The sequence below is a fragment of the Myotis yumanensis genome, unplaced genomic scaffold, assembly GCF_028538775.1.
Source record: "Myotis yumanensis isolate MYYU_CA2020_CCGP unplaced genomic scaffold, mMyoYum1.0.hap1 SCAF_11, whole genome shotgun sequence".
Lineage (NCBI taxonomy): Eukaryota > Metazoa > Chordata > Mammalia > Chiroptera > Vespertilionidae > Myotis > Myotis yumanensis.
The window spans coordinates 40,521,261-40,546,279 of record NW_027223762.1 but is presented as its reverse complement, the minus strand read 5'-3'; the positions used below and the strand labels follow the sequence as shown (position 1 = coordinate 40,546,279).

Genomic DNA, 25,019 nt, shown 5'->3' with positions numbered 1-25,019 from the left:
GACTTTACATGGGTTCACTCAAATTTATTGGATCTTGTTACTGCTTGTAGCCAGGCTGTTTTGCATATAAGTTAGGGGAGAAAGAGAAGTTTCCTCACTGATTTACTGTTGACTTTAGACCCTCATGATTAACTTTAGATTTCTTTCCTTTCTTCAAAGATGGTGGTTCCCAAACCTGGAAACCAATACAAATCAAATCCTGATCACAGTTAACAGGGAGGTGCATCAGCTGGGCCTCATTGTTACATATGGGGGTGATCAAGGATGTGATGTGCACATCTTAGGAGAGTGGTTGTTAACCTGATAAATGGTCTCAGATGAGAAGGCACCAGAGATTGGTACCAAACGAGAGGAAAAGAAAAAAGGACTCATGGACCCTGGAAGGGATGCTCATGAACACACCCAGTCCTTGCTCAGGTTGGTTTCTCTTCAGGGGAGGGCCTTCTCCCACTTCTCCACTTGTAATTATTGTTTTTCAGATCACTACTTGGGTTTTATCTCCTCCAGGAAGCCCTGTGACTTCCTGCATTCACTCCTCCTTCCCTTCTCTGAATTGCTATCGCATTTACGCCTGGGTCTCACAGTCTTGTGCTTTATATTTTTAAATATATTTTTATTGATTTCAGAGAGGAAGAAAGAGGGAGAGAGATATAGAAACATCCATGATGAGAGAGAATCATTGATCGGCTGCTTCCTGCAAGTCCCCCACTGGGGATCGTGCCCACAACCTGGGCATGTGCCCTTGACCGGAATCGAACCTGGGACCTTTCAGTTCACAGGCCGACGCTCTATCCACTGGGCCAAACTGGCTAGGGCTGCTTTATGTTTTTTATAGGATTGTTGGGCTCTCTTCTCCAACTGGATTTTAAGCTCCTTAAGGATAGTGACTTATAAAATGTAGTAAATAGAGCACCGGATACACAGTAGGAGTTTGAGAAATCCTTGTTGAATGATTCCCTGATTTTTGTACACTTTGGGTGGGAAATGATAGAATTGAAAGTTTTTACCTAAAAGAAGACAACCTTTCATGAAAATTCTTTAAAGCACGAAATTTGCTTGCTTTGTTCTTAAAAGGAAAAACGTTTTTTTGATATTTCCCTTAAAATGGCACCATATTAATGATCTTTCTCACCCATTGCTAGAGGCTGGGAAGAACAGGAGGCCAGTTAAGACTATGGAGATAGCTGGTTTGGCTCAGTGGATAGAGTGTTGGCCTGAGGTCTGAAGGATCCCCAGTTCGATTCCAGTCAAGGGCAGAAACCTGGGTTGCAAGGGCGCATGCTAGAGGCGACCAATCGATGTGTCTCTATCACATCGGTGTTTCTCTCTGTCTCTCCCCCTCCCTTCCACTCTCTCTAAAAATCAATGGGAAAAAGTCCTTGAGTGAGGATTATAAAAAGAGAAAAAGAAAAAAAAAGAAAAGACTAGGGAGGTGGGAGGCATTTAAATACGCTGGAAGAGAGAACTTTGGCTATTTGACCACTTTCTATAGTCATGGAGCTCACCACAGTTTACCATTTGTATAGGAATCTTTTAGCTCTTGGATGGAAAAATCTTTTTTTCCTGTAAAACTTCACGGAATTTCTGCTCCTGGCAGGGGCAACAGTTATTCGTTCTGAATCTTGAAAACTTACGACATGGTTGTCCAAATGGGCACCAAATAAAGCGAGGAAAGAAAAGGCTCGACTACATATTTTAAAATTACCTTTGGTTCCAGTTGATGGACTGGGCAGGCTGCAACTGGCATTGACAAGACTAACCCTTTACTCAGACCCAGGGGATCTTTTTTGATCTAAAAACCTGTCCTCCAAACCAGTTGCTGCCCAAGAACCAAATGCAAGTCCAAGACCTCGCTTCACATTCTGGATGGCCACACATCCCACCTGCTTCTCTGTTTAGCCCAGCGATGGCTTCAGTCTTGTTTATTTGAGCTTCTGTGCAGGGCCCTGCTGGGGACTGGAGCTCTATGTTTGAATATCGGTCCCTCTGTCTGGGTGAATTTGGACATTGTGTCTGTTCCCTTTAGTCACCTGGGGTTGGTTGAGTGACAAACATGTACTTCTAAGGCTACATCTTGTCTCAGAAGAGTTCCTTTGTTATAACCGGATTCTGAAGTGAGGAGCTAATTCTTTGGGAAGGATCTCCAACCAGTTCAGTAATTTCGACTAAGCTTCTACTATGATAATAGCTAATATTTATTGAGCTCTTACTACCTGCCAGGCCTTCTGCCAAGCACTTTACACATGTTATTTCATTTCATATTGAGAGCACTGCTAAGAGATGTAGAGTATTATTATTCAAATTTTACAGATGAGAAAATTGAGGCACAAAGGGGCTAACACAAGTTGGTCAAGGCCATGCAACTAGTCAACAGCAAAACAGATCTCCAGACTTTCCCCCTCGACACCAAATCTTCTCCTTCAATCTTCCTCCTGTCAGCTGAGGGCAATTCCATCTTTCAGTTACTTAGGCCAAAACCCTTGGGGGCCATTCTTTTTTTACTTAATCCTCAACCAAGAATATGCTTTTACTGATTTTTTTTCTTTTTAGAGAGAGAGAAAGGGACAGAGAGAGAGACATCGATGTGAGAGAAACATAGATCAGTTGCCTCCCGTATGCACCCTGACTGCGGACTGAACCTGCAATCTAGGTATGTGCCCTGACTAGGAATTGAACTTGCAACTCTTTTGGTGTATGGTACAAGGCTCCAATCAACTGAGCCACCTGGCCAAGGCTTTTAAAAAATTAATTTATTTATTTATTGAGTTTATTGGGGTGACATTGATTAACAAAACCTTGCAGGTTTCAAGTGTACAACTCAACAAAACATCATCTGCACACTGCATCCTGTGCCCATTTCTGTCCTCATTTATCCCCCTTTGCTCTCTTCCACCTCTCCCCACCCTCTTTCCCCTATAGCAGGGGTGGGCAAACTTTTTGACTCGAGGGCCACAATGTGTTCTTAAACTGGACTGGAGGGTCGGAACAAAAGCATGGATGGAGTGTTTGTGTGAACTAATATAAATTCAAAGTAAACATCATTACATAAAAGGGTATGGTCTTTTTTTTTTAGTTTTATTCATTTCAAACGGGCCGGATCCGGCCCGCAGGCTGTAGTTTGCCCATGGCTGCCCTATAGCTATCACCATCTCTCTCTGTGTACCTATCTACCTATCTGTGTATCTATCTATCTATCTGTGTATCTATCTATCTATCTATCTATCTATATCATCATCTATCTATTGTCTATCTATCTGTCTATTTTTTTGCTTAATCCATTCACCTTTTTTTACCCAGCGTCCCAACTCTCCTCCCCTCTGATAGCTGTCAGTCTGTTCTATATATCTATGCTTTTGTTTTTATTTTGTTTGTTAAATTATTTCATTCATTAAATTCCACATATAAGTGAGATCATATGGTATTTGTCTTTCTCTGACTGGCTTATTTCACTAAGAATAACATTCTCCAGGTCCATCCATGCTGTTGCAAAAGGTAGAATTTTAATCTTTTTTATGGCTAAGTAGTATTCCATTGTATAAATGTACTGTGGCTTTTTTATCCACTCATCTACTGATGGGCATTTGGGCTGTTTCTAGATCTTGGCTATTGTAAATACCACTTCAATGAACACAGGGGTGCATATATTCTTTCAAATTAGTGTTTCAGGTTTCTTTGAATATATTCCTAGAAGTGGAATCATGGGGTCAAAATACAGTTCCATTTTTAATTGTTTCGAGGAAACTCCATGCCGTTACCCACAATGCCTGCACCAGTCTGCATTCCCATCAACAGTGCATGAGGGTTCCCTTTTCTTCACAACCTTGCCAGCACTGTTGTTTGTTGCTTTATTGATGATAGCCATTCTGTCAGGTGTGAAGTGATATCTCATCGTGGTTTTAATTTGCATCTCTCTGATGATTAGTGACTTTGAGCATTTTTTCATGTCTCTTGGCCATCTGTATGTCTTCTTTGGAGAAGTGTCTATTCAGATCCTTTGCCCATTTTTTAATTGGATTGTTTGTCTTCCTTTTGATGAGTTGTATAAATTCTTTATATATTTTGGAAATTAACCCCTTAACAGATGTATCATTGGCAAATATGTCCTCCCATATTTTCATTTTGTTAATGGTTTCTTTTGCTGTGCAGAGGCTTTTTAGTTTGATATAGTCCCACTTGTTTATTTTTTCCCCTTTATTTCTTATGCTAAATAAAAATGGTGAAGGCAGAAATCTTTGTCTTGTTGCTGTTCTTCAGAGAAACACTTTTAGTTTTTGCTCCTTGAGTATGATGTTGGCTATACCTTGAGGTATGATCCTTCTAGTTACACTTTGCTGAGAGCTTTTATCATATATGGGTGCTGGATTTTATTAAATGCTTTTTCTGAATCTATTGATAGGATCATGTGATTTTTATCCTTCATTTTGTTTATGTGATATACCACGTTTATTGATTTGTGACTATTGTATCAACCTTGTAACTGGAATAAATCCCACTTGGTCATGGTACATCTTTTAAATGTATTGGGGGATCCAGTTTGCTAACATTTTGTTGAAAATTTTAGCATCTATGTTCATCAGGGATATCGGACTATAATTTTCTTTCTTTGTAATGTCTTCATCTGGTTTTGGAATTGGGATAATTCTGGCCTCATAAAATGAGTTTGGGAGTCTTCCCTCCTCTTGAATTTTTTGGAATAGTTCGAAAAGGATAGGTGTTAGTTCTTCTTTGAATGTTTGGTAAAATTCACTTTGGGGCCATTCTTGATTCTTCTCACGTAAGCCCTACATCCAATGCTTTGGGAAATCCATTAGCTTTATCTTAACAATATATCGGATGCTGACCTCTTCTCTTATCTCCTTTGCTCCCTCCTGAATCAAGCCAGCATCATCTCTGGCCTGAAATATTGCCATAACCCTCCTAACTAGTGACAGTCCTTCCATCCTTGTCTTCCCACAGGCTGGTCCAGCAGCCAGTGATCTTTCAAATATAAATCTGATCATGTTGTACCTCTGCACAAAAGCCAAAGTTCTCACCAGACCCTCCAGTCTCCTACTTCCCTGTCACTGCTCTCCTCACTTGCTCTCTTCCAGCGACTGATCACCGGCCTTCTTGCTCTTCCTAGAACATACCAGGTGTCTGGTCATGGAGATCTAAGCACTGTGGCTTTCTAATTGATATGTTCTTCCCCCAGTAGTCTCACAGCCAACTTCAAAGTCTCTACTCAAATGCCACCTTCTCAATATATCTCTATTTACATTACACTCACTCAAGAAGTACCAAATCCTCTTACTCTGCTCTATTTTTTTAATAGAACATATTATATTTTAACATAGTGTGTGATTCCTTTATTATGTTTCTTATTTATTATCTGCCTTCTTTCTCGTCACCCTCTCCACTAGGTTTCTGTCTGTTGTGTTCTCTGATGTATCCCAAGCACCTAGGGAAGTGCCCAGCATATTGTGCACAATCGATGAATATTTGTTGAGTAAATGAATGAATGGACCTGGATCTCAAATCATAGGGTGGTTATAACTTTGTTGTAGACATACAGCATTATCAAACGAAAAAGGGAATAATGCAGAAGTGTTATGAGGTGGTGTTGATCAGAAAGCTTAGAGACATGCACCCAGATGAAGATGTAAGGTGTAAGTGAGTTAGGAAGGTACAGAGGGACTTTACTGGGAGTTCTTTTCATTTTGCAGTATATTAGTAAGGACACCCTTTCTTCTTGGCTTAGAGGCCCAGGACTTAAATCAGATTGATATTTACCATACTACAGGTTTGGTTGAGATGTTTCCCCTTCTCATTTCCCTGCCCACGCAGCCTCAAGGTCATGGCTGTTTCTCTGGTATGATCAGACAAAATGAGAAATACAGGCCCACATTGTTGGATCATTTAGAGGAGGGAGGAATCTGGAATGAAGTTGTTAGATTTGGGGTATTTTAATCATTTCCTGCAAGTTGGCAGGTTCTAAAAGGGTCAATTTCTAAAAGAATCAGGCAGGGCACACTTGAAATTTCACTGCTTGTGCACACAGTTTTCATATTTGGTCTCCAGATTTGATGTTCTACTGACAGATCCTTGAGACGTAGACATCTCTCAGACACTTCTTTGTGACAACTCTAGTCCCTTTGGTCAAGTAAAACTTTTCTGTTGTCGGTATCCATTGCACTGGCTTAACTGCTTTCAGGAAAACTGGTTTGCTCCTAACATAGGCTGAAAAGTGTGTTGTGGGAGTGGGGAGGCACGGGTTGGAAGGGAGTGCTGTCTATCACGAGGCCCGGCTTCCTGCTCATTAACCTTGCCTGCTCTCTCTCCTCCACCTGTGATGGTGTTAAGGACATGAACTCCAATTATTGAGGGGGTCCAAACATGTCCTTCAAAGGCTGGCCAGGAATTGATCAGAGCATCTGCCCAAGCTGACCAACAGGTCAAACTCATTCTTCTCTAAAATTATCTAAAGGATTTGGCTGAAGAATCTGAATATTCAGACAAAGGTCATTTGGGAAATGCTCATGTCAGGGACTGAGATCTGTATTCAAGCTGATCACACCCAGATTGCCCTCTGACGGGCTGAACTCTTCAGACGCTGACAGTGGGCAGGAGCAACTACACAGGCCCAGGTGTTCCCAACCATAGCCTCGGGCCCAGCCCCAGACTGTTTCGATGGGTCTGGCATGAGGCCAGGGCAGCAATGCTTTTTAAAAGCTCTCCCGGTGACTTTATGTGTAGCCAGAAACCAAAGCTACCTGACAGCAGGATCCAGAGAAGGGGCACTGGAGGGGCTGGCAGGGAGGACGCAGTCCCTACTGCTGCCTCCCAACCCCTGTGGCATAGGGCCTCTTCCTTGCTCTTTCCTGCTTCATCAATTTTCCATTTTCTCCTGGATTGTTTCCATAACCATATAAACAAGCTGCAATTTCTCCCATTCTAAATAAAAGACTCTCTTTATACTTTTTATACATCTTTCTTCAGTTACTGCCCCTTTTCCTGTTCCCTTTTAGTGAAAAACTCCTTCAGACAAGCTTTCTGTATATGCTCTCCAATTTCTTTCTGTGCATTTTCTCCTAAACCCAGTCCATCCAGACATCCCCCCTCACTACTGCACAGACACTGGCCTGTCTTGTCATCTGGTCATGCCAGTGCCTTCAGGTCTCACCCACAGTCACAGAAATGGGGAGCCTGGAGAAAATGGACACAGGAGTTCCTGACACACTCCAGGGTGCAGCACACCCCTCACCCAGCCCATAGCTGGCCTAGCAGTGTTGGGACGAAAACTCAGAGAACAGAATGCAAACCAGACAACTTTCCAGGGACATGAGAATGACAATGAATCCTTTGGTAAAAGGACAGGTGATGACTTACACAGTGTGTGGTGGTGATGATGACAGAACTGGAGATGAAAGACAGGCCATCGTTCATGCTGACCTGGAGTGCTGCTTTCCTGCAAAGACAGCAAGGGAACCAGAGATACTCAGCATGGGGTGCAAGGGACCGAGAACTGGACACGTTGGCCCGCTAGGGGCTCTGCTCGCAACTACTCTTTGGACTGTAGTCTCTTCCCCTGGGGCCTAAGCTGTCTCCTTTGTAAAATGTGGAGCATGGTCTCTAGGGCCGTTCCCACCTCTGAAACTCCAGGGAGATGTCAGGATACACTAATCATCTGGCTGCCATATCAAGGCAGTGCATTCAGCCCTTGTTGCATTACAGCAAATTGCATTGAATGGTCAAAGCCTGCTTCCATTTAATTTGCTTGTCTCATTGTAGTAAGATGAAGGACTCTTAAAAAATGGTCCAAATCAGTGGGGCTAAAGTGATCAACCCGTAAACCTAACGTTCTGTTGTTGTTATCTGGATTCTCAGCGATTTGATTCTGGTGGGGGCGGTTTTGTTACTACTAACACAGAAGCGCAGTAATAGGTGAACAAAGTTGCCTTCTACCTCCTCATCTATATGAGACTCACTGAATCAGGAGCTTGCATTTTGTAGGATGGGCACAGGGGTATTTGTGGAATCAACAGAATGAATGAATCACAGGCCAATGTTAGGCAACCAGAGTTGGAGCCTTACCATTTGAACAAATGATTGAAGGCAGAATTCAGATGAACCAGTTTAGCATTTCCCCCTTAAAGCCACCATTCTGTCTTCAGCCTGTTACAGACACGTTCACGGAGAGGCTTTGTCTTCTCTCACAGACGTTGCTTCTCTGGTCCTCACAGATTTCTTTTCCTGTTCAGGGTGCTAATTCTCCTTCTTTCTCCAGTGACTATTTCCTAATCACTTTTCACTAGCACTTATTATAATTGCACCATCACGGCATTTCCCCCATAAGTTAGTTCAGGGAGCCTCCGGCAGTCTGGGTGACTGTGCCTCTGTGGACCGTACGCTCCACAGAGGCGTAGAGGAAGAAGCACTGAGCTTGGCCTTGGATGGTCTGAATCTGGGCCTTGACCATCTATGGACCCACCTAGCCTTTCTGAACTTCCTTATCTCTGCAGGGGTGATACTCAACTGGTACGGCAATCACGATGATGGGGCAAAGTAATGTGTGTGAGAGCTTTCTGGAAGGCAGTTGTGATTAAGCCAGACAGACCTTGGTTGGAGCCCCAACTCTTTCATTTACTGCTGTGTGACCTTGGACAAGCTGCTTAAATTCTCTCAGCCACAGATTCCACATCTGTAAAACCGGGAAGATCTGAGCATCTACAAGATGACAAGTATCTTGTCAGAAACTTGGGAAGATGGAATGAGACACCCTTTGTAAAACATTTATCCTGGTGCCTGGCTCACTGGAAGCATCGTTCATCATCATTACTTGGAGAGGTCTAGAGAAAGACCCCATTATAATAACGAAGATAGATACTTCTTTCTCTTCCCTTTGTCCCCTCTATCTCCTCTCTCTTCTCTGAGATTTAGTTGCTGGTGGAAACTTACATGCCAACTTCTTTTAAGATGGGTGCTGGGCACAGCAAATAAGTATCTTCCACAGCAAAGGGCTTCTCATCTGTAAAAGGGAAGTCACTGGATTAAGAGGAGTGAGGCAAGTTTATAACTTCAAGTTCTGTGGCTCCCAAGGACTATTAGCCAAGTCCTTGGAGACACTAGAAAAGCAATGACTCTATGAAATAGAAACTCATCTTGAGCTATAAAATTCACTAGAGTGAACTCAAGGTCTCCTTCCTAAATATTAGTCTCTGACTCTATGTCCAGTCGAGTCAATCAATGAGCAAATAGAAACCGAGTTCTTAGCACAGACCAGGCATAACTGAAAAGAAATAAGAAAATATTAGACTGGTCCTAAGGGAGCTTTGGGTCCAAGTCTAGTTTGAGAGAAAAGCCATATTCATGGAGAAAATGCACTGACAAACACAAAAAGTGGCTAAGCCAGAATAGCATTTGGCTTCAGAAGACAGAGAGCTCCATTTAGTGGGTGACGTGGTGAGGTCACAGGGAACACAAAACTTGAGCTGTATTCCAGGGAGAGATAAGGAAGAGGCATTTCTGGTGGGAGGAATGACATGAGCAAAGGCAGAACAAATGAAAAGTATGTTCAAGGATAGGCCATAAATAGGATTTTAAAAGATCTGTATAGGAAGAAGTTTGGTCCAAGTTGAGTTAGACAGGGATTTGGGCATAGGTTTAATTGCAAGACGATACTCTACTATTGGCATTTGTTGTGAAATTGAAGTCTCTTAGTGACATTTGAATGTGGCTGACACTAAACATTCGCCCAAGTGGAGATTAGTAAGCCCCATGCCTTCCATGCCTGGATTTGAGGAGCAGACACACCTGGGATGGGAGTTAGAGGACATGTCTGAGTGCTAAGCACTATGTCCTCATGGAAGGAAGAAGAAGTGGTCAATTACAGTATCCCCCTGATGTCTAGGGAAATTATCAATATGAAAAGCTAGGGAAGTTATTCCATCTCATTTACTCATCCATCCATCCACCCCCCCCCCCCCATCCAACAAATACTTATTGAAGGACTACTATGTGCTAGAAATGCAGGCTTTTGAGGAGAGAAACACAGCCTCTGTTCTCATGGACTTTATAGAAGTTGCAGGGGAGATAGTTTTTAAACACATTCATTAAAAAAAATATTTTTATTGATTTCAGAGAGGAAGGGAGAGGAAGAGAGAGATAGAAACATCAATGAAGAGAGAGAATCATTGATTGGCTGCCTCCTGCACGCCCCCCACTGGGGATCGAGCCCACAACCCGGGCATGTGCCCTCAACCGGAATCGAACCCGGGACCCTTCAGTCCACAGGCCGATGCTCTATCCACTGAGCCAAACAGACTAGGGCTAAACACATTCATTTTTATTAAAAAATATTCTTTTGAATATTTACCATTAGCCAAACACTGTGCTAGGCCTCACACTGAACAAAAGAGATGAAGCATCTCACTCAAGGAGCTGACCTGCTGGTAATTACACGAATTACTACATATATATATATATATATATATATATATATATATATATATATCTTAAAGCCTAAGTGACCATCTGACTGTTCGACCGTCTGACCAGTATCTATGATGTGCAATGACGGCCAGGGGGCAGACACTCAACACAGGAGCTGCCGAGCTGTAGTGACTTGGCAGCTGCGGTTCTTGGGTGATGTACCTGGAACCAGAGAAGAAGGAGCCCAATTCTGACGTGCATGCCCCGAGAACTGCCCTCCCCTCTTGCACTCTGGGACCCCTTGGGGGATGGCGGAGAGCCGGTTTTGGCCCAATCCCCGCGGGCCAGGCTGAGGGACCCCACCGGTGCACAAATGCACTGGGCCTCTAGTTTAATTATAATTGTGGTGATACCAAAGAAGAAGAAGGGGCTGGCTCTCATCTGGAAGGTCAGGAGCTGCCTCCCTGAGGAAAGGCTGTTGAGGCTGGAGGTCTGGGGGAGAGTAGATGGAGTGGGAGAGAGGCGGCACTGCAGAGATCCTGGGCAGGAAGGAGCCCAGGACTCCGGAGAGCTGAAAGAGGGCCAACAAGGCTGTGGCATTGGAGTGAGACGATGGTTCAACATGAGGCTAGAAAAGGCAGCAGGACCAAATGACTGAGGCCTTGTAGGCCATGGTGGGGCTTTGGGGATTTTTCCTATGAGAAATAAGAAGCTCTTGGAGGTTCCCCTCCAATTTGGAATCAACGATGGCAGATTCAGAATGTTGCCAGAATAGTGAGGGTATTTTGAATGAAATTATGAATCTTTTGACAGTGGCAGGTCACCCAGTGCCTCAACTGAGCATTATTATTTTCAAGACTAGAGGCCCAGTGCACGAATTTGTGCACATTAAAAGGAAATTAATTAGAAGAAATACGTTAGAGGCTGGGGAGGGACCGAGGGAGGTTGGCTCCAGGGTGTGTCTGGCCTGTCTTGCCCAGTCCTGATCAGTGGACCCCAGGAGCAAGCTAACCTACTGGTCAGAGTGTCTGCCCCCTGGTGGTCAGTGTGCATAATAGTGACTGTTCGAATGGTTGAATGGTCAGACACTTAGCATATTAGGCTTTTATTATATAGGGTGTTTTCTTGTCTATGATGTCAATAATGACAGTGATACTCCCTGGGCAGGCTGTGCGTACATGCTCTCTAAGTGCTTCGCATACATCACATAACCAAATTTAACCTGGAGTGTTATCAGGGAAAATGTTAGTCCCTTCATTTTAAAGGCAGGAAACTGACATAGGAAGAAACGTGTCCGATGTTACAAAGGGGAGCATGGATCCATATCCAGGCAGTCCGATTGTCACTGCTTGATAAGAGCCATGCTTTATCTCCTTCACGGTGGCCTTGTGAACTAAGACAGGGTTCATTAGGCTCATTTTCCAGTTGCAAAATGGAGGCTCAGAGAGGCAACCCCAACCCAGGGAAGCACAGCAAGTCAGAGGCAACACCAGGACTAGAACTGAATTCTCCGTGGTTCTTTCCTTGCCAAGCCTCTCCATCCCAGGGAGGCTTGTATTAGAGAATAAACTGAAATTGGGACAGGCGTGGCTGACTAGAGCCTACATTTATTTTCTTTTGGCCATGGCTTACCCTACTGTGCATGCACTGGTAATACCTGGGAGTGCAGATCTCTGCCTACGGAGCCTGCCCACAGAGCCACGGAGCAACCACAGAGCGGCCACAGCAGGCCTCATGACTCCTGGCTGCATTCTGAGGGAAGAGCTGGGTCACACTGAGGAGGTCTCGAGTTGGCGCCCTGCAGTGACATGCCCGGGAGATGCCAGGGCCCGGCATGTCCATGAGCCGTTAGTGTCCACGCTCACTCTGGGGCATTCTCTGCACAGCTCCTCTCCCTTTCTCCATTCCAGGAAAGGAGGGAAAGGACGAGATTGACCTAGTCAAGTAGACATTTCTCGTTCTCCCTCCTTTCCTGCCTGGGAGTCCAAATATTTCTGGAGCAAAGCAGAGGAAAAGCTGGCTGGGAGGACTGAGGGCTTTGCCGAGGCTGCAGGATGGGCCTGACGCAGCCTTGCATCAGTTTATCAGCCTCCGAGCTGAGGGCCTGCTCTGGGGAGCTGGCATTTTCTGCTCGGAGAGGGATTGTTTGGTTTGGAGCCTGTTTTCACTTCACCACAAAAATGAGTGACTTTTTCCCCCCTCTCTCTCTAAACAAAGGAGGGCCATTTGGTTTCCATAACTCAGATCATCTGACTCCTTCCTGGAACGTCCACTTGGGAAGCAGGGCATAAAGCCTTCCTCCTGGGCTGGGCCACGCTTGGTTCAGGTGCCAGGCCAACCTTGCTGCCACCTCTGCCAGAGCCAGTGGTGCTGTGATGTTTACGGGGCCATGATCCACTCTGGGGACGATGGAGGCCTGAGCTCCTCTGTCCACCGGGCAGCAGCCATTTCACTGCGCATTAGCACCAAGTAGGCTGGGCAAACGGGACTGGGAGCTAAGACCAGCGCTGGCTTGTTTGCAACTGGGAGAAAATTAGGGAGGGGCAGGAGTTGGAAACCAGCAGTTAAGGGAATTTTTAGATGATGTGTAAATTTCTTTGCCTTTTACCGAAGATATTCAGAATTCAGTGCATACATATGACAGGTTAACCTAAAGCATTTGTCTATAAGAGTCTGATAATCAAACAGAAGCTTGATTTAAATAAGGATTTGGGGAACTATGAATGTCATTATGCTAAACTGCCAAACACCCCAAGCTTGAGAGCTGGGCATCCCCGAGGATGAATGCAGAAGGCATAGAATGGGGCAGGGCAGACCAGAGTTCAAATCCCAGGTCTTCTTACTAGTGGGTGACTGGGGACAAGTTGTTCATCTGTAAACAGTGATGATGACATCATTACACGGGGTTGTGTAGGGAGTAAATAGGAGTGCATGAAAGTGCAAACCATGTTACTTGGCACTTAATAAGCATTCAGTAAGTGTTATTCCACGTTATTTCACAAACATCCACACCTTTACAATAGCCTATATCCGTGGTTGGCAAACTGCGGCTCGTGAGCCATATGCGGCTCTTTGGCCCCTTCAGTGTGGCCACGAAGTTTCAATCGCACTGTACGTGCGCTCCTGCACGTGGTATTTTGTGGAAGAGCCACACTCAAGGGGCCGCAGTTTGCCGACCACTGGCCTATATGAATGTGTGCTTTAAAATCAGAGGAATTAAAATTTCAAAAATCTCTGATTGCTTAATTACATTGTTTTATCAAAACTAACGTCTTTTTAGGCATTATGAATTCCTTGTGAACATGTGTGTACATATATATGTATACACATATATATGTACACACATGTATATATACATACATACATACATCCATATCCATACATTATGTATACCTATACCTATATCTATATTATCTATAACTATAACTATCTCTATATCTATTTATATCTATATAATCTATATCAGTGATTTTCAACTGGTGGCTACAAGAATTTTAAAAATATACAATACCTGACTACTTAGTCTAGGGTACTGACCTCTTTTTCCCTGAGATTGTCAAATAAAAAAAAATGACAACAGCCAACACAACAATAGCTGTCCAATGTGAATGAATCAAAATTATGCCTTTTTTTTTTATCAGATCAGTAAAAAATATATTTTTTGGTTTGACACAGAATTTTAGTAATTAATTTATATGTGCCACAAGATGAAAAAGGTTGAAAATCGCTGATCTATATCTGTACCAATTTTGTCTAATATTATATACCCATGGTCTCATTTGACATTATTATTTTTTTATTACTTACAATTTGGGAAACTCAGGCTCTGAGAGGTTAGTTAATGAATCAGTTGTAAATGCCAGAGCTGGAATTCAAACTCAGGTTTTATTGAAACAACTTGCCCAAGGTCAACAAAGCTAATTTTTCTACAGATGTCATTTAAATTAGTCAGCTTTTTATATTGTCATAATTGCACAGCTTGTTTTATGATGTAGCCTGAAGCACCCTAGAGCTGAGTCTATTTATACCTGACCACTTTGGAGGCAAATGGTCACGACTCTCCAAGGTTAAAGTGGGAGTAGAGTAGTAGAAGGTATATCTACCATGAAAGGGGACCAGGGTTGAAAAGCTCTGTGATGTGGTCCAGGCCCTACTATAATGAACTATGTTCCAGAACCATACAGTCAAACGTGCACATTCCCAGGTTTTGACCTTGGATCAATGCAATTCTTTTCAGACTGGTAAAGAATTTCCCAGAATTCTTCACTGAAGTTGGTGACTGTCTAATGGATGTGGGATAAAACCAGGATTAAAATTCATTAGCCAATTCAAACACCAATCACAGTGAATCCTTTTATAAGGCTGATTAAATAATTCAAATACTTTCCAAGTCTTGGCAATCTTTTCTTAATATAAATATTTATTTCTGACCAAATGGACAAAGAAAAATAACCCTTAGTTTTAGCTGGGGGAGCTTGCTGAAACTCTCCAAAAGCTGATGTAAGCTCCAAAGTAGAGTTTACATTCCTACTGTGAACAAAATAGTGGAGGTTGGGGACTAAATGAGCTCACCCTGCTCTTTCTCCCAATCTCCCCTGGGTCGAAGGAGCATTTTTATGGCATCCCTGAGCCAAGTATAACTGTTCAGCACTAAATTATCAGCTGGTTTGGGAATGTGTCCCTGAATGAGAACAGACAGGCTAAAGTTAAGCTAGATGTTTCTACCTTTTCACTGACTTCAAAAGTAGGCAGCTTAAAAAAATGTTAGGCTTTTCAAATATTGTACAAAAACCTGAAATAAAATGATATTGAAATTTAAAGCATCTGGGTTGAGCTTTCTGGAGTTCCAGCCAGAAAAGAGATGGTCGATTGACCTACTGGGGCTCCTGCAATGACAATTCACAAACGTGAGGCGATGGGGGAGGGATCTACTGCAAAGCTAAAGGGGATCCATTGCTTAGAGTAGAAAGAAACTAACATTTATTGGGCATGTACTATGTGTCAGGCCCTTGTCTGGAAAGTTTTCATAGATGGTCAGATAATAAGCCTATGGATTTTTGTTGTTGTTATAAGATATTAAACCAAGGGACGAAGCTGAGATTATGAATGTGGAGAGAGTGACTTCTACTTGGAAAGGCTAAATAGTGGTTCTGAGTTTGGAGCAATGAGCAACAAGAGTCAAAACAGAATGGGAAGAGATGGTAGTGAAGTGCAGGTGGGTGGAGCCAAGTTGGGAACAATCCGTAGAACATAGCATAGCCATTTCAGTGTCCTCTTGTGCCGAGCTGAAGCCAGAGGGATGCCTATAAGATGGCAGAACCAAGCTGGTCACCATCCTTTTCCACAGATACGATTCACACCTACCCACTGTGGGGAGCCGATATAGGGTTAAGCCTCAGACTGACCTGTTGGCAAAGTCACAAACAGGTCTTCCGAGTCTTAAACAACCCGATTCGAGAGGTGGCCGCTGATTTACACGCGCTATCATTTAAAAAAATAAAAAAGGGGGAATTTGACAGAAGCTGGTCCATCCTTGCTGCTTGACACAGTTGCTGCAAAGAAGAAACATCTGCAAAGCATATGTTTCAAGGGACCTGGCGTATATGGCATACTGTTCTTAATATGTTTGCTCCCCTTCTTAGCGCTATGTGTTTTAACCAAGGTCACCTCTCCAAGAAAGGTTGTTTCCCCAGGTGGGGATTTTTCCCTGGAGTTAGAGATTAACAGGACTAAGGAAGGGAATCAGTAAAATCCCTTAACTAAGTGCCAGGTGGGTAGTTAATCACTTTAACTATGAACAATCACTCTTAAACTACATAATCTTTACTTAGGATAATCTCCTTCAGTTACTTCCTTGTAGCTTAACAGAACAATAGAGTAGTGACCTTGGAATGGAGATAACAAATGCCCTAACCTTTGGAATAGAATGGATAGGATTAAAATCAAATGGTATAAATACAGATGTAACAGGAGAATAAAGGGAGAACCTCGCTATGCTGATCAACTGAACGCTGTCTCCGTGTCATTCCTTCTTCGCCGACTCTGTCCACACCTTTGGGAACCCCTGGACCTGCTGGGGCTGGACCCCAACACCCACTCTTTTCCTGGCCTGAAGTTGTTGCCAGGGTTCACTGGAAGTTGTCCCTGGCTAGTGACTATGAGATTAGGTGACGAGCTTGGCCAACGGGTTCCAGGGAAGTTCCCTGGCCTGTACCTAACTATGTCACCAGTTCCTACTTATTATAGATACTGGGGATATGTCTTTTGGTTTCCCTTCCTGTTCTTTGGAGCAGGTTGGAGAAAGATGAAAAACAATGAGCACATGAAGAGCCTGGACTCTGGAGCCCCATCACAACTCAGCCACCCACAGGCTATGTAACCCTGTCCATAACCCAAAGCTCTCACCTATAAGATGGGGACAATACTAATTTCATAGGTGGTTGTAAATTTTAATGAGGTGATGATGATTAAATGCTCAACACTTAACAAGCACTTGACACATGTCAACCAGGGCACTGCTGGGCTCATTGTCTGAGGCACCTATAAAACACAAGGTGTGAATGTGTATGAAAACTGAGTAGGTCTTGCAACTTATCGACTGGGTTGTGTCAGGAATACATGGCATAGGTGTGATAAGAAGAAAGTCATCCATCTAGAGCGGATCTGTGGACATGCAGATAGTGCAGTGATTCTCCAATGGGGGTGATTTTGTTCCTCAGGGGACAATTGACAATGGTGGAGGCAGTTTTGGTTGTCAAATTGGGGGAGGAGTGTTATTGGCATTTAATAAGTAGAGATCAGGGATAGTGTTAAATGCCATTCAATGCACAGGGCATCCCTCTTTCCCCAACAAAGAATTATCTGGCCCAAAATGTTAAGGTTTGAAATCCCGGTATAATGTCTACCATGGTTTTATAGCTTTCTTTTGCTCCTTATAGAGGGTCTTACAAATATTATGGGGTGGTTCACAGCCCCCACAGTACTGGTAGAATGTTCAGGAAAGTTCAGAGGTGTTGTAGGATGGTGGGTAGAGGAGGGACAGGGTGTAACAGCTCTGGCCACTGGAAGACACCTGGTTGGAGTAAGAAAGAATGCTGGTAAATTCCTGTATGTGGGTCCGATGGGTCCCGGTTTGCCTAGTGGCATAGCACCAGAGCCACTCTGCTTGGTGGGGCTTTATAACTGAAATAGTGTACTCCAGAAGTGGGGCGTAGATTGCTGCTGTGGTTTTAAGCTGCAGTGGGTGGGAAGGCTATCGAGTCAGAATACCTTATCTATAAATAGCAACATAGGACTCAGCTGAGCACAGCCTTAGAAGGAAAGTGTGTTATCTTGATCACTGTGTCCATGACCCCAGGAGAGAAATTAAAAGGTTTAGGACCATAAATCCATTCCCAGAGGAGCTCAGGGAGGGGATCCAGCAGCCCTGCCGGTCTCTGGATAGTCTTTTTCTGGTTTACACATTCCCTAGTCCCACAGAAGGTTGTGATCTCCCGCCTCCACCCCTCTGGTTCTGGCAAACTAGCTTTTAGAACTGGTCCTCAGTACAGCTAATCTGGCTTCTCCTACTTACTGTTACTTATTGATTTTTAAAAAAATATATATTTTTTTATTTCAGAGAGGAAGGGAGAGGGAGAGAGAGATAGAAACATCAATGATGAGAGAGAATCATTGATTGGCTGCCTCCCGCACACCCTCTACTGGGGATTGAGCCCACAACCCAGGCCTGTGCCCTTGACTGGAATTGAATGTAGGACCCTTCAGTCCACAGGCCAGCACTATCCACTGAGAAAAAACAGCTAAGGTTTTATTAATTATAAAAGCAATACACATTTAGTGTGAGAAATCAAAAATACAGAGAAGTAGTATACCAAAAGAAACAAAAATCCTTGGCAATCCTAACTTCCAGTGATAAACATTGTTAATGCTTTGGGGTACACTATTCAGAATTTTTCCATGCATATTATTTTTTTTTTACATAATTTGAATCATATTATACAAAATGTCATGCTAAATGGCATTCATCTCTATCTGAAATTAACGGGACAGTTTTAAATATTGCAAGGAAACTAAATAAAGATAATGGGGCTCAGGGCTCTTGCAAAATATTTTATCCTCTCAATAAATCTACACCAAAAAATTCTTGACTGTTGACATTTATAGAACTTACAAATTATATCTTCTAAGCAAAATATCAACCTTTAAAAATTTTGTAAGCTTGAGGTCCGAATAAGTGGTGTACTCAAGACAGCTGCAATTGACTAAGAGTAAATATACTTTTTAAAGCTTTGTTTTTGCTTGGTTGAAGTGAATTCAGGATTCATGCACAAGGTATGTGTCTCCTGACACTCAAACTCTTGCAGCTGTGCACAATTAGGTTTGGAAGGATTTTACCTTGGAATTGGGATTGAGGAGCAAGTCTACAAAGATGGCTGAAGCCTTCCACACAATCATGGCCATGAATTAAGCAAACACTGACTGATCTTAAAGAACAACACCTACACGGAAACTAAGAGGAGAGCTGGGATGGAGACCCCATGTACACACTGGAGCATCAGTGGATGTTACTAAGCGGCTGTGGCATGCACGTTGGAGGCCAGAGCGGAATTGCATGGAGGAGAAAACCACAGATAGCACTCTTTTTCTTTCGTTCCCTCAGCAGTACCCAACTTTTCTTCTAAATGAATGTTGAGCAAATATTTAAAGAATGTTGGTTATAAGGGTGCATCGATTATTAACTTCTCTTGCCTGGGGTTCTCACAAGTCTGGCCTATCTCTGTGTTAATCACTTTCTCCTCCATCATCCTATCGAAGTGACAGAGAAGCACTATTATATGAGGAAGGGACAGTCCTGAAATCCCATCCATATGGTGCAGATGTAGAGGGGGTCCAGCTTTCCCTATCAGGACAGCAGGGCTGGGGAAAATAAGTTTTAAGGAAGTTCACAAGCAAATCCTTCCCCCAGCTATTGCTTGCCTGAGTCCACATGCAGCTTAAAATTTGCACTTGGAGGCAATTGCATACTTGATAGAGCAGCGGCAAAGTAGAGGGTGACCGTCTGCTGCTGAGTTAACTTTGGTCTGTGCAAACTTGCCCCCCTCCCCTCAGGAAGAAACTCTTTTTTTTGTGAGCTGAGGTTCCTGTCTGCAAAATAAGGGGGGCTGGTGAGGGACCAGTGCTCAGAGTAACATGGGTATTTGAGGGTCAGGGACCAAAGGCTCCATGGGGATTTGTGTTTTGGAAGCAATGTAGAGAAGAGGTCAAAAGCTTGGGTAAGTAGACCATTTGGGATCCAAATGGCTTCCACCTCCGGCCATCTGGGTGACCTTGGGCACTTCATCTCTCTGAGTTTCAGTTCCCATGTCAGCAAAATGGGGATACAAATAACTCCTCCTTCGCTGGGCTGCTGCACGGACGGAATAGATAGGTTGGGGAGGGCACACGGTAGGTGCTCCGCAATCAGGGGCTGCTCTTCCTGGGACAAAGCTCCCTGGTGATTCTGATGGGCAGCCCGATTAGGAACCACAGATGAGGCTGCACAAAGCGACATTCCATCATCTTCATTTGACTTTAGACTCCCAGGCATGCATCCACATTGCACGACGCACCTTTGACCTATAGATGCGACACTCTAACCAGCGAGAAAGGAAACAACAGGCTTTTGTGTGGTAAGTCTTGTGTTCTCCTTCTCTCTGCTTCCCTGCCCATCTGCCCCCATAGGTGCACTTCAGTGATCTGCTTAGGGTGCCCACAGCAGCCCAGGCCCAGATGTTTGCTAAGATATAAAGTCTAGTTTCTGGATAATAAAGTATAGATTTTTAAAAACAAACACACTGGGAATTCTACATGCGAGTGAGTGCTGTCTCTTATCCTCCTGGGAGCTGAGCTGCTCTTTGGAATTCCTACAGTTGCCTTCATGATTAACGTTCAGTTTGAAAAATGACCTTCAAAGGGGGCCAAATTTCATCCTTTGAGAGTGAACAAAAAGCAAACCAGAGCCATGCCTAGTGAATACTGTTGGAGATCAAGCTGGGAAATAACATTTCGCATCAGAAAAAGAAGTGTGCCTATAAATCCAGGAGTCTGATTTCTCACATGGCTTGTGAACTGAATATTAGTGAGTTTGTTAAAAACCAGTTTCTTTGGTTTATGGCCGTATCTCAGACGTCTCCACACACAACACCAGGGCTGGGGATAATCTAGTATGTTTTTCATTCTTGTCTTAGTAAAAAAGTCAATTTTGTGAAAATTTACTGTTCATTAAAACAGATCATTTCTCAGCTCATACCCGTGTCTCCTTTTTAGTATTCTAATCTCTTCGCAAATGGATTTCCAATTGAAAGTGGATCTTTTCTTGGCACAATACACTGAATACTGGAGCAGGAAAAGTGCAGCCAGAATAAATAAAGTTTGTGTGAAGATTTCCAAGATATTTTCTTGGCCTGGAGTGAGATCAGCCTGGTCATTGGAGAACCAACCAAATGCCAACGTAAGATGTGCACTAGGCCTAAATCATTAACAAAAATTTAAAATTAAATTTTAAATAACTGTTGTGGGCCTTTTTCTTCTTACACAAGGGCATGTGATTGTAGAAAGCTTAGAAAATGCAGATAGAAAGAAGAAAGCAAAAATGAAGAGTGGTCTCAGTCAGAGGTTCCTCGTGTTAACATTTCCATGTGTGTCTTTCAGTCTCTCTGAATACAAATGTCTGTGTATGAAACAGAAATAGCTCCAAATACCCTTTGTGACTTATTAACACATGAAGCTACTTCATTAACATCTTCCCACATGAGTAATTCTTCTTCTTTCACACCATACTATTTAACTGTTTAGGAATAAAGTATAATTTTTTTTGACAAATCTTTCTTTCTTTCTTCCTTTCTTCCTTTCTTCCTTCCTTTCTTTTTCTTTCTTTCTTTCTTTCTTTCTTTCTTTCTTTCTTTCTTTCTTTCTTTCTTTCTTTCTTTCTTTCTTTCTTTCTTTCTCTCTCTCTCTCCCTCCCCCTCCCTCCCTCCCTCCCTTCCTTCCTTCCTTCCTTCCTTCCTTCCTTCCTTCCTTCCTTCCTTCCTTCCTTCCTTCTTTCTTTCTCTCTTTCCCTCCCTCCCTCCCTCAATCCCTCCCTCCCTCCCTCCCTCCCTCTTTCCTTCTTTTCTACCTTCCTTCCTTCTTTCCTACCTTCCTCTCTTTCACTCTCCTCTCCTTTTGCTATCATAAGCAGTATTATGATGAACATTTTATAGCCAAGTCTTTGTAAACATTCCCAATCATTTCCTTTTGATGAAGTTGAAATTCTGGGTAAAAAAGTGTATAAAAGCAGTTGATTCATTTTAAGAATTGACTTTCAAAAGATTTAATGGTATCTCACTAACGATGAATAAAAATACTTGTTCCCCCATATCTTTGCCTATACTGGGCACTGTATTTTTGTTAATCTTTATTAGTTTGATAGATTATTTCAACTTGGTTATGGTAGCATTTTTTATATGCTTATTGCCCATTATTTTTCTTGTAAATTCCCTTTTCATATCTTTTACCCATTCATGTGGTCACTTTTTTTTTTTACTGGTTTTTAAGAGCTGTCTATGTATGAAGGTTATTGGCCCTTTGTTACATGTCTTATAAATATTTTGCAAGTATTCTGCTTCCCTTTAGATTTTGCAGGGAGGGTAACCAGAAAAATTAAAAAAATATGTACTCAAACTTTCAAATTTTTCCTTTATGGTATCTCCCTTCTCCACTGGTAAATTATGTAAATATATTTGTTTCCTTCTAGAATTTTTATAGTTTTATGTTCACATTTTACTTTTTCATCTGGAATTTGTTTAGATTTAAGGTGTGAGATAAAAGTGAACTTAATTGTTTTTCCAAGTGCTTAGCCAGTTGTCTCAATATCTTTTTTTTGAATAATACACTGCCCCCTCGCGCCGCCCCCCCCCCCCCCCCACTCCCTGATTAGAAAGGCTGCTTTATTTTATGCTAAACTAACATAAGTGTTTGGCTCTGTTTATGGACTTTGCTTTTCCTGTTCCAATGCTTAGTTTGCCTTTTGTGGCACCAGCCATGCATTGTTTCAATTACTTTGTATACATCTTAAAATTGGCTAGGGTTTTTGTATACATCTTAAAATTGGCTAGGGCAAGTTTCCATATTTTTCTTGGCTATTCTTATATGTTTATTCCTACATATAAACTTTAGAATTACTTCGTTGACTTTCAATACAATCCCATTGGATTGTATTAAAAGTAAATATTAATTTGAAGACAATTGATGTTTTAATAATAGTGTTAATGATAATAATAAATTAATACCAGTAGCCAACATTGATAAACAGTTTGCTGTGTACCAAGTCCTGTTCTATGCCCCACTTCCCACATTAAACCTCTTAACAATACACGATAGAGTTGCTATTATTTCCATATTATTTTACAGGTAGAGAAATTAAGGCATGAGGATGTTCAGTTACATACCATGGTCACACAATTTTAAGACAGAGCTAGGATTCTTTTCCTAGTTGGTTTGGTTCCAGTGTTTATACTCGTGTCTGGTATTTTTGCCATAAGCATGTTTGCTGTAGACATCTTTGCTGCAAAATTAATTGACCTCTGGCAATTTCACCAGAAAAGATAAAATAATGAAAAATTAAAAAGGAGCCAAAACCTGTTTGGCTCAGTGGATAGAGCGTCGGCCTGCGGACTGAAGGGTCCCGGGTTCGATTCCGGTCAAGGGCATGTACCTGGGTTGCGGGCACATCCCCAGTGGGAGATGTGCAGGAGGCAGCTGGTCGATGTTTCTCTCTCATCGATGTTTCTAACTCTCTATCTCTCTCCCTTCCTCTCTGTGAAAAATTAATAAGATATATTTTTTTAAAAAAAGGAAAATTAAAAAAAGTCATAATAAAAAATGAAAAATTAATAACAAAATAAAAAAGACTTTACTGTGAAAAGTAAAAATACATTGTCTTTGATGTCTTTTGTTCACAATGTTATACATTTTTTGTTTGTTGTTTTGTCTTCTTGTTTGGTCTAGCATTTTTCTTTTTTTGCTGCAATTTCTTACTTCATTAAGAAAGGTATGAGTTTCCAACTAAATAGTTGATTTTAACATCTTGAAGACTGTGAATTAGTAGCCACCTCTTTTATATTTGCCATAGCTTGGCAAACTTTTGATTTTGATGGATGGGAGGGATGACTGTGCTCCCCGAAGGATTTCCAAACTGATGTGTGATCATTTTCTAGAATAGTATGCAATCTGCTTCATAGTAGTTGTTACTGTTCATTATTTTAAGACCAGGTCTACTCGTCACTGGACAGACCTTTATGAGGGCTAAAATTTAGACATAATATAACAGTGGGAGTAACTGCAAGCACTTCACCAATGGACAAATGAAACTAAGTGACAAGTAGCTTAAACACATTGAGTCTGTCAAATGCACATCAAACTATCAACCAGCTATTCTATTTTTTACAGCAAAATTGCCTTACTGCCAATTAGTTGTGCAGCAAAGATGTTTGCAATGAAAATGCTTGTGGTCAAGATATTTATGACAAAGATGCTTATGGCTGGACCCATATCAGATACTGGCCATCTGTCCCTTAACGTCTGGTAAAACATGGGTGAAAAAAATCTGGGTCTGGTGCTTTGGTTGGGGGTTGGGGGGGTAGGATTTCCTCATATCTCTCTTTCCAGTTTATGCATTGCATCTTCATCTGTGTCTAATCACTCTGCTTAATTCATCCATGAAGTTTTATTCCAGTGATTAAACTTCTCCAATTCTAGAATTTACACTATGGTCTTCTGCAAATCTGCCTTTGTTGAACATTCTTCCCCTTCAGTATGTTTGATCTCTTTACACTCTTTAAATGTGTTTATTATCCATTCTCCTTCTGGTTCTCTTTCCTTGCTTGTTTTCCTGTTTCTTTCATCCATCTTCATATTTTTTGCCACTCAGTACTGTGAGCTCATCTTCAGAGGATGTTGTTGACTGCAGGAATGCTGTAGGTTGGGTTGAATGTTCATTGCCTCTGCCAGGGCCACAGGGATCAGGATGGTCATGGACGCACTTTGGGTGATATAATATCTTACCTTTATTCTCTTGCCTTGAGTCACGGAGCAGCTTTTCCAGCTCCCATTTAATGTGTGGTGCAGCTCTTTGGAGCCTAATTTCTGTAGGGGACTCTGCTCTTGCCCACTGCCAGGCATAGGCTGGGGTTCTGTGTTTGGATCAGTATCAGGAGAATGAACTGCAGACCCCCAGGCATGGAGCCCACACAGCTTAGCTTTCTGCTTAGATATTGCTTTCCATTTTTGTTTCCTATACATGGGGGTTTCCTCTTCATTCCTTTGAACAAGGCCACATGTTACAATTTTTAAAACCATATTTTATCCAGAATTTCTGGACCTATTATATCAACCACAAGTCCAGAAATTGTTTTAGATTTCTAAGAGGTTGATTCATTGATTTTATTTTTATGAAAAGGCAAGGAAAGTGGGGAGAAGTAGGTATTATCCTATGGTTTTTATTTTGTTTATATTTATCATCTAAGAATATATTTAAAATTTTTGGCATTAATATGTTGGCATTTTATTTGTGTCTTAGTATAATAAATGTTTAA

The 25,019-nt window shown here is 42.2% G+C and overlaps 1 protein-coding gene across 1 annotated transcript in view; it reads right to left on the bottom strand.

Annotated features, from left to right (window-relative positions):
• The window catches only part of ANTXR1 (ANTXR cell adhesion molecule 1), a 217,742-nt gene that overhangs the window by 103,439 nt on the left and 89,284 nt on the right, over positions 1-25,019 (bottom strand). The window contains 2 exon segments of the mRNA XM_070429383.1: positions 7,366-7,444; positions 8,935-9,004. Coding sequence (XP_070285484.1) covers positions 7,366-7,444; positions 8,935-9,004 — 149 coding nt within the window.